At 41.8% G+C, this 11,135-nt stretch overlaps 1 protein-coding gene across 1 annotated transcript in view; it reads right to left on the bottom strand.

The window, feature by feature from the left end:
• The window catches only part of LOC118419169 (kelch-like protein 20), a gene marked incomplete at its 3' end in the record, with an annotated part of 19,935 nt that extends 8,800 nt beyond the window's left edge, over positions 1–11,135 (bottom strand). The window contains 3 exon segments of the mRNA XM_035825488.1: positions 4,919–5,133; positions 9,734–10,000; positions 10,978–11,135. Of these exon segments, the coding sequence (XP_035681381.1) occupies positions 4,919–5,132 (214 nt within the window).

Raw genomic sequence — 11,135 nt, 5'->3', positions numbered from 1 at the left:
CTAGTATCCATTTTCAGACTATGGCATACAATGTACATGCGTTCATTTTACAGCTGTTTTATGTTGTATGATTCACAGTACGGTCAAAAACATTTTGTGGGGAACTTACATTGATGCACAAACTTATGTCATCTATATTTATCCAAGGAGCTTTTATAAAGATGGCCATCTTTAATTTATAAAAGCTCCTCTATTTATCATACATACTATTTATCATATCAGCTTTGAAAAGGTTGGTGGATACGTGTGTTCTCTTTTTCTGCTTTTTTTAAGATTCTGGCAAAGGTGACGCTGCGACAACCAATACATGCAACAAAATGCTTCAGGCCTGCGGTATTTTCAAAATCATGTAATTACTGTAACAGATATGATATTATATTGTACAAGCACAGGCATATTGATAAAATGAACAAAGAGGGACAATTCATATACATGTATGTTTTCCACATACTGCAAATGCATTTAAGTTCGCAGGGATCGCAGGGATTTGATTTCATGGTAGCAGGAAAAATGACTTTTTGCGGTAGTTTCTTACTGCCATGGCAAAATGTCCCTGTGTTTTAAGTTTGCAGTGAAGCTGCCACCGTGAAAACCGTGAACATTAAACCACTGCGAAAGTTTCTGCATTTACAGTTTTCTTATTCTAACATCAAAAGCCTTAATGATCCGTTTAGATAGTGCAAAAAAAATAGGAAGTTTGTCTCGAATTTCACCAGATTCCAGAACAAAAACATTTCATAGAAGTTGCAGGTTTTTGCTAGGGTCGGCCGGATAACTGCACAACATTTTTTTCCTAAGGCCAATATGATGAGTTTTATATAACCTATTGTCAGCAAATTTGGGTAGTATCTTAAAATTGTGATATTCTGTTATAAGTAGGACTAGAGAGTCAATAAAAACACACAGCAAAGTGTCAACAGTAATGTATAACATGAACAGTAACTAAGAAAAATGATGGGAAATGCCCCAGGGACAGTGCACTAAATTGGTAGCACTTGAAAAAATTGCCATACAGTATCACAAAATGTATATGGAAGCAGATGTCCTACTTATCAAACTGTTCCTGACCTGTGTAGGCGTACTCAATGAGGAGTTCCAAACTGCGGGGGTCAACAGCCTTCATGGTGATGGCACCTTGGGAAGCCTCTGCTAGGTCACCTGAGGTCATACAGAAATGGTTGTCTTTGACACATACATGTAGAACATTAGCAACTTTAATTTTACAGCCTTGATATCATCTTTAACCTTGTAGCAAGTCTGGCGAGACTATTGCTAATTCTATGGCAACTCTCTTGAACAGCAAACTTTCTCTGCAAGGACACGTTTTGCCACCACAGAAGCATTCTTACTTCCTCCATAACCTACCCACTTCCTAAAGAGGAAGTTCCATGCTGACAGCTTCTTTCCCACAACTACTAATGCACGACCTAGACACAGTTTTTCCCAATATCTGCGAGCTCACAGCTTGTTGCCGACAGCTTTTTTCAGCGTCTAGATGGAACTGCAAATATCGCCATCCAAGTGTCGGAAAAATTTCTTCCGCGTGCGTGTAGATCGTTCCAACTTTGGGAGGGCTCATTAGCATATACGGTAACGCGGACTCATTAGGCTACATAGCTGCATCAGCATACTAATGCTTCTACTACTGTACAGTGGTACTACTCTACTTTGCTCAGTGTGTCAAGGACAAGTTGTGTTGCTCCCAAACGGACGCAGGACTCCTTGCATCATGCGAGATCAAGTGTCGGAGCGGCTCGCCACCTCCGCGTTCATACTGGAATCGCCTGTCGCCTGAGCCACATCGAAACTTAGTAACCTCCCAGAGGTTTGTTTGTTTTTTTGTTTTGTTTTTGTTTTTGGTGGTTCCCGATTTACCCGGCTTCAATGTGACTTTGACCATTCATATTAGGCCACATGAATCCTGCTTCGGTTTCGCCTCGAAATCCAATTTGGCAAGCTTAGGCCTTAGTATGAACTGGTCTTAGGCCCACTTTACATTACCCTTTTCGCGTAAGCGGTAAATTTCCCGTTATCGGGACGCCGCTATCGGCACCTCTTTAGACACACTGCCCGGAAATCTGACAGGACACCCGCGGCGCGCGGTGGAATGTAAAATCTTGGTGAAAGTCCACCCGTACAGATAGAGTTCTTTTTAGCTGCACAATGTTATATTGAACAAACGTTAATTTTTTGTTTGCGTACTGCTAACCAAGTGATTGAAAATTCAAATACGTGACTGGCATGAGAAATACAAGTCCCTGACTACGTTGTTGTTTCGCTGACACTTCCGGTAACTTCGACCACAAAATTTTCGATAAAAAAGCACTTAAAAACCCTTTCAAAGCGAACTGTTTGATAGAAGATCCCTTTCTTTCAGTGATGACCTGCTAAATTATGGCTACGTACTGAAATAACCGTGAATATACGCATAATTCCTGCAGGTATAATAACTACCTCGTACGTAGAAACTCATGCTGCCAGCAGTTCATGTGGCGGGAATTTCCCCACCAATGTCATAGCAACGGCCACCACTGTCATAGCAACAGCCAATCGGAGACGCGTAATGGGATTACCTCATACAAAATTTGCAGAGATAGCGGCTTCTGGTTTCGATACAACGTAACGATGTATTGCAGGAGAAAATATTCGGAATCGAACTTGTATATTTTTTTACAGGTCTTCCACGAAAATTGTGCAAAAGTAGGTCGTCCAAAAATGTGAGAATGAGACTATTTTTCTGACATCCCGCCTGCTTTATGCTAAACGTCTAAACCCTGACTCCCGCTAACGCGAGCCCGACGTGTTCTCTTTATACGCAGTTTGGCGTTGACGGGGACTCCCGCTGAGCCTACGGGCGTACGCTTTGGAGAGGACGGGAAAAAATTTGACGATAGCGGGACTACGTTAACGGGAACTCTCTTTACACGGGGCTCCCGCTAACGCAGTCCCGCTAACGCGAAAAACGTAATGTAAAGTGGGCCTTAGACTAACACAGCCGGGTTAGTGGTTACCTAATGGGACTGTTATGATAAGAGAAACATGAGTTGACACAAGCTGTGATTGTTAGTGGCAGGCATTCCTGCCTGTAACCCAAAATACTTAGACTGATGAGGAATCACACAACCATTCAGTTCTTCCTATTGGTACTATTGACATGGTCACATTTTACACCTCCTAGGAATAGAATTGTTCTGTTGTACAATCGTAGCATGGCATCCTCTGCATGGGCCTTGTGGTAAGGGTAGATGGCCTAATGGGAATTAGAACGCAAATTTGTTTGCTGTAACTTAGATTAGTTACTGTCTCTAATATCAGAAGGCCTGCATGCCCCTTTTCCGTAAGACGTAATACGGCTGAGCTCATTTTGATCTCCCATAATTCGTGAGGACAGCCGTCTTATTCATGTAATTCCTAGCGAGGCAACCAAACTTGGCATCATTATCTTCTTTAATTTTAGCATAATGTCTAGGGGGTTCTTCTGAATTCAGTGTGAAGGTCTGTCAGGACAGACCCTATAATTAGTAATATTAGAATGGCTAGGGATGTTCTCTGGGATCCAGATGTACATCAGTGGACATTTGGATCCTGTGTTTAAGGACAGACACACCTTGAGCACATTTAGAATCAACCACACTTCAATTGATACATGTAAATGCTGGGGTCCTTCCCATTGTAAGTGGATCAATCCTCACAGCCTGGTCTCACAAAACTTGCCACGTGTTCTTGTTAAGTTTTAAGGCCATTCACTCACACTATAAATTACCACAATAGGATTATAACATTTCCTCATTATAGCCATTACAAACTGAAATTAGTCACTCCAAGCGAGAAGCCCTTTGTCACTGTTTAATAGTGTTACTGTATGACCATACCATGCCACTAAAACCAACCTAGTGCGCGGCTTCCGAACATTGCCTGCTAAATAAGTTTCTCTGTTTACAGTAGATTACCTTAGGATCTCATTCATTCCTTTTTTTCTAAGAATTCCCATAAGCTTCTATGTTATAATACATGTTTTACATAGGTGCGTTCATAATGAAGCTTATAAATAAGATGTCAGCAGGTTTCATTCTATGTTGAACATATTAAACACTCTAAATCATGGGAAAAAATTGCCAATGAGCAGAATCCATGTTTGTTGTTTATGATTTATACTTTATTATAGCAATTACAAACTACAATTAGTCAATCCCCGCAAGAGGCACTTTTTTACTGTTAGTGCACAACCGCACCACTCAAAACCCAAGACTGTGTACCGCCAACCTATTGTGCGGCTGCCAAACTTTACCTTCTAATTTCTTCAGGTACAAACAAGCTTTCACCAATCTAACTTTCGAGATCAGTTTGGCTGGCTAAAACTAGTACAACAGAATTTCTCACCGCTAAAAACATGCGTCCATGTAGCCTTTTATTTTTAGGGTATACACACAGAGTAATACATGAATGAGACCTTAGTAAGAAGCCATAAAGTCACACAAAAAAGACTACTGAACTTCTGACCTCTATGTACATCTGATGTGCCTTCTCAAGGTAGTCAAGGTAGAAGATTTTGCACAGCTGTCAAAGGAACTCTATGGTCAAGGTCACACTTTTTGTTTGTTCCAATTCTGGGTTTGATGTAAAGGCTGGGCTGTCTCCCAGGCCTGTCTAGCTGGCCTGGCTATCACGTCAGGCTACCGAGATCCACCCATTCATACCCACTAGTCTACCACAAACAGCTAGCCTCTTATGTAGCTGCACCCTCTAGTGGAATGCACCTGAAAATTACATCCATTACGCTGGTATCGTACTGTGAGAGCATGTACTTGGTATATTGTCAAGACATCTACGAGCAAAGCCATGAGTTACTCTGTAACTTCCGTCGTTCGATGAACAAACAAACAAACAAACAAACAAACAAACATACATACATACATACCTGTGAACATGGCGTAGAAGTAGTTACTGAAAGATGCCAGCACAACTTTGTGTGCGTGGAGCGTTTTTCCCTCCACACTTATCTCCACATCGCACAGCTGACCGCTCCGTCGCAGAGTGTTCATCGTCAAGAGTGCCTTGTTAGCAAATCTCTTCTCCGCCTCATGGACAACAAAGTCTGCCTTCCCTGTTTGCTCAATCTTATCAAAATCCATCCTGAAACAAATAAAATGAACAAAAATTGAAACACCTTCAGTACGGAATCAGATTCAGTTCCAGTCACAAGGTGGTCCTTTAGCTGAAATTATAACCACATATCATTGCAATCCACCTACAGCTTTCGTTATGCTGTTTATTAAACTCACATGTTGATATGTTATCAAGCAGTCTTCATGACAAAGGTAGTAAATGCTTAGCCTGGTATATCCATCCAGATCTAAGATATGGTGAACACCAGAAGTGTGTTGGGAAATTCTCAAGTACCTCTCACTTATAAGTTATATTCTCCTCTTAAGCTGGAAAAAGACGTAAATATTGCTGCCTTCATGTTCTAAACTGGCTGCATATGATTTCATTTATATGAAGACTTTTCAAAATTGAGGTAAAGATTAAAAAAATATGCCCACATGCAATTCTACTTGTAAGGCCACAGCAAGTAAATGACATCCTCTGCAGACGGCAAAAATAGTGAGATAGGGGGGAAAAAACAATTGCAAGATGGGTAAAAAAAACAAGATTTTCCAAATATACGCAATAAACATTAAAAAAAGAATTGAAGTGACGAAAAATGGTATCAAAGCCTACCTACAAGGAATTCATTTCTGTATTCAAGACCTGAACTAGTGTAGTAAAGGTGACACTAGTATGGTAGACTGGTATTACTTGCCAACATGGCAACTACACTCATGGCTAATCTATATTGGGGCCACTTCTACAATTATCTAAGTAAAGTTTTAGTTTCAATAACTAAAGTCATGGCTACCTGGCTAGTGTCACTTCTACAAGTACAACCATATAGCCTCAATGCAACATATTTGCCCATTTTTGTACTTTTTCGTCATGCTGACCATCTCCAAAGAAAACAAAATTCTTGTTTTTTTTCTGAAATCAGGCGAAAATTAAAGGGGGCCTAAACTTTTTTTGTAAAGCATTCTGCAATATTTTAAATACATCAAAAAGTCCAGTTATTACTTGTTTTACGTTAGTCCATCCTTTGACCTCTGTGACGTATTCCGACCGCCAACCTCCATACTGCTAAATACGCCACTACGTTATACCACGTCTTTGTCACCACGCTACTCTCCCAATGATGGATTTCGGCGAATTGGAGGGAGTTAACGAGCTTAGTTTGAGGGCTTTGAGGAGTACGAGGGGTTTGACCCACAGAACATAACTCCCAGCCCAGGCGCCCAGCGAGATCGGCCGAGGAGACTGGGGAGGGGCGCCGCTGGAGCTGCTTTTGTCGCCCTGCCGACACATCCAGAACTTAGGCTGTCAGCGTCGTCGAATGGGACGGGACCGATGTTGAAACCTTTTTTGCGGGAGTTACTACAAACTACGCAGGAAGGCATGGCGCCCCTTCCCCACATTCAGCTGGACGGACTCGCGGGGAAAAAAAACTCCTATTTTCGTACGTCTGTAATACGTTTTGTGCCACAGACGAGGTCGTAACAGACTCTAGATGAAGAGTTTAGAAGTTACGGTCCACATTGGCAAGTCCTCGATTGAAAAAGCCGGACTTGAAAACTCTATTTATACGATAAGTTCCCGCGCAGTCAAGATGTGTGCTGTACGTGCGAGCTGGCACAGGTTGGCGGTCGGAATACGTCACAGAGGTCAAAGGTCGCGGTACTTCCCCGGGCTCGACAAGAAAACGGCGCAAAGTTCAACTGTTGTGGAAACGCTAATCTATGATGGACTAACGTAAAACAAGTAATAACTGGACTTTTTGATGTATTTAAAATATTGCAGAATGCTTTACAAAAAAAGGTTTAGGCCCCCTTTAATGCGCGCGCTGATGTCATCCATAAAATTCACTTGCTGTGGCCTAACTGAATAAAAAAGGATTTCTAGCACACATGTATGAAATGGCATGGGACCAGGGTTCAGGTCTGGACATGAATCTGGACCTGAACCTGAGTTTCGTTCGTTCGTTCATTCCATAGCCTGAGTTTAGGGACTGGTCGATATTTAGCGGGAGGGAGGGCCGGTCGTCAGAGGGTCGGGTCAAAAAATTTTTCCTAGGCCCTACCCCCAGGTCAAAAAATTTTTCCTAGGCCCTCCCCCCAAGTCAAAATATTTTTCCTAGGCCCTCCCCCCTCCTATAAAATTTGAAAAATATTAAAGACGCCAATAAATCACTGCGCTCCCGCTTGGAAATGTCCTTTACGCCATACTTATGATACTGGTTTTCATCGCGAGGCAGATCTCTTACCACTAGCAAAAAAAGGAAATTGCATTGCTCGGAGCCCATAAATATATGATTCACCGAGGCTACTGCGTTCTTCTGATATTTATAAATCCACTCTATCCAAACAACGCCACAAACTGAGTATTTTGTACCTGAATTTCTAGTAGATTTGCGCCGCTCCGCGGCGCGCGCCCCGCCCCTACTTAACGCATTACAAGTTCATGGGGTCTGAGGAGCTTGTCGGAGACTACTTTCAATTCAAATACCTTTTGTACTTTTTCTTGGTTCTGTTTAGGCAATAACTGACGGTAATTAATCGGGGGAAATGACAACAATAACGTCAGCACGATACGACTAACCAAAACTGTAGTGGGGAGGGGGGAGCCGACGTGTGAGGACGATCCCACGGCGGGCTCGACAGGTCGCCTCTGTAGCTGTCGGCGGGCGTGAGAACGCAGACTTGTACTTGGAAAATCTTTTAAAAATGCCACGCTTTTTGGACATCCATTTTGTCGGTCAAAAATGACGGAATGGGCAAAATTGTCGGGAAACTGGAATGTATTATGAATCTGACAGATTCATAATACATTCAGATTCTTTTATCTGTAGCTGTGTGTGTATCAGAGGCCTTGTGAACAGTCACGCTTGTGATTTTCATAGTTTTACAACTATCGACAAAGGAATCGTTCAACTCAGTTTAAGTTAAATAATGTTTTCCTCCTGGTGCAAACTATAAACAGACGCCAGTTTCCCGGGTTTTTCCGCTTCTAAGTGATTGACGTAACTTAACCGCGTTTTTTGGCGCCTCTGCTGGCTGTGATTGGTTGCAAGTTAATTCGATTTTTCGCATAACGTGGCAAGCCCTGTCAAATCGGTACATCTAAAGACTGCCGCCAAGGCTGTTGCCATGGTAACGACACGTATAGCAACATTTCCCATGCAAATCGAGTTACGCATGTCTTGTACTGCATTTGATCATTATGATAGTTCTCAAGTCGAGAATGTGTACAGATTATAATGTCAACAAGGAAGCGAACATGGAACAAAGAATGCTGAATTCACAAGTCTCACCGGCCGTTTCACAGACGGCACTCTCACCAGTCATCTTCCAGAGCGTTCCAAATTATGAAAGAAAACACGCATTTTCCCGTCATTTTTTGTGGTAAAATCTGAGGAAAATACCGACATGTGTTGGTACGCGTACGCAGATGTTGACAAGAAATGCAAGTTCTTCTAAGACGCCAAATTTTGTCACCGTGACTGAATTGTGACATTACAAACCGGAAGTACATTTTTACGTCGCATTTTGGTAACTTTATCGAGCACTTATTATAGCAGTAGAACACTAAGAAAAGTCTGTATGAACTTCGGCTTCAAGCTAATTGCCGCGCCAGCTTCGTAAGAAAGGTAAACAAATTTTACTGATATTTTTTTCTACGCCCACCTTTATAATTATACAAACTGCAAATGAATACTGTAACATCAATATTTTTACAACGTTGTAGCGGTGTTAAACAGAGATCGCAGCAGCCGTTTCGTTACCCTCTGAAACGGTATTTCCTGCATTTTGAGGGACAAATTTTGCTGGTAGATCGAGCAAATTTTTTTTCCTAGGCCCTCCCCCCATCTCAAAATATTTTTCCTAGGCCCTCCCCCCGGCTCAAATCTTTTTTCCTAGGCCCTCCCCCCCCAGACGACCGGCCCTCCCCCCCCGCTGAATATCGACCAGTCCCTTAATGTAAATGTGTATGCAATATCCGGGGTGACTACTGGTGTGGCTTAATCAGGTCCAAGTCTAGGTTTAGATTCAAAGGTTTAGGTTCAGGTCCGCACCTAAGCCTGGACCTGATCCTGTACATGTCTAGTTGACATGCTTGGGTTTATTAAACCCATATGAAGTATTAGGAAAGAAGACTTATGCATGACCATAATTAAAGTTTCCTGGTGAAAGGACTTCCAAGACAAACCAATATTGATATTTGATTGTTGCACTTTTGATTCCATTTGGTAACAACTTCATGGTGAACTTGCCGATGATTGCTTTTTTTTTTTGCATTAAATCATCGTTGACCTAAAACAGAACCAACAATTACAGTAGAATAGCAATTTATGCAGTTCAGGCAATCATTGTTACTATAGCCAACCTTGAGCCAACCTTTTGTTGGGTTGGATTATATCATAACATATCTAATTATAAATCTATGTATTTGTACTACAATTTGTTCATGTTTTGCTTTTGGACACATGTTTTGTACTGTCAGGGTTTTTTTTTTTACTCAGTTCTTGGATGTTTTACAGGTCAGAATGAGGTCCAGATTGAGTGAACCAGTATCTACCTCTACTATAAACCTTGCTGTGATACATGCTGTCAAAGTTACAGGAAGACAATGACTAGAAGTCACAAACCTGGATGTGAGTCTGGTCTGTCCCCAGTTCCTCCCTACCAACACACCATGTCTGTCTGTCTGTTGTCCCAACTACAGTGGGAGGGAGAGGTCAGAGGTGACTTCCCAAAAGCAGGGGCACATCCTCTGTGAGTGTCGGGTTACTCCGCTGGGGATTCCCTACCAAGGTCTGCACAAGTCCAGGGGCTGACAGGAGAGTAAGGGAAAACAGCTTGAGTGGCACAGCAGCACCCAAGTTTCTGAAGGGACTCTATTCTTGTGGGTATACCTGGAAAGGAAAAATTCAAACATCTTGATTTGGAAAGGCAAAATCATAGAAGTTGAGACAGGATTCAAGCTCTTACATGTAAAACAGTAAGTTTTACAACTGACAATAATTAACATGGAACATTCAGGGGTTGAAAGGTCTGGGACACTGTTCTTTATTGTGGGTACAGCTGGAAAACAATAAAAACGTGTTACCAGATATTGGATGTCACTTGAAGACAGAAGGAAAATGTCCACACTTTGCATAATGTAAAAAAATGACTATCAAAATGATTGTATCTATAAACAATACCAACTCTGAAAAGAAATACATGTATGATGTAGTCAGGCCTTCAAGCGCTAGAGTTACCAACCTATATCTCATTTATGACTGGAAAGAACCAGATAGATTAGTTTCATACTTGATGTGTTGGTAGGGTGTGACAAAAACTGGAAATGATTAGATTTTTGGCCCCTAGCAGCTCCCTTGGTACTGCAGCAGAACTTCCTGTTTTGATATCTTGTGTTCTGAACAAGCTATGGTCACAAATTTTGGGTGTAGATAGCTCTTGTGCTCGAGAAGAAGTGACGTATTCATACATTATCATCATCATCGGTCGGCTGCAGAGCAGGCAACTGCAAGCTTCCTCCATTTCCGGCTAACTTAACTATTTATACAACGCTACATGGGTGAAAGTATGTGACTAATGACAACTTGGTAAAGCTTAACGGTAAATTCGGGATAACAAATAACGCTTAGCGTAGAATTAAAACTGCCAACAACGCTTCATGAATAACTAGCCAATAACATTGAATTTGCCGGCAACGATTAACGGTGTATCAAAATGGCTTGTAAGATTTAAAGGAAACAGGCATGCAGACCCTCTATAATGAGTGTTCAGAGTTGCTTTAAGTCTGCAGTGCAAAATGATTATCAAATCTGGTGTATTATTTGCAGCAAGTAAGTACCCAATTTTTTTAGTAATGAGGCTGAATTACGTGATTGAGGCCTTCTGAAAGACAAATTCTTGGTCGGGCTCTAGCATCCCGGATCTTCCTTGGTGGTCTCCCATCCAAGTACGTATACTGAACTCAACTGGACTGCACGTTGCTTAACTTCCTAGATCGAGGGATGTAATGCAGGGTTTTATTACCAT

Source organism: Branchiostoma floridae, chromosome 7 (assembly GCF_000003815.2).
Source record: "Branchiostoma floridae strain S238N-H82 chromosome 7, Bfl_VNyyK, whole genome shotgun sequence".
Taxonomy (NCBI): domain Eukaryota; kingdom Metazoa; phylum Chordata; class Leptocardii; order Amphioxiformes; family Branchiostomatidae; genus Branchiostoma; species Branchiostoma floridae.
This window is presented reverse-complemented; position numbering and strand designations above follow the sequence as displayed.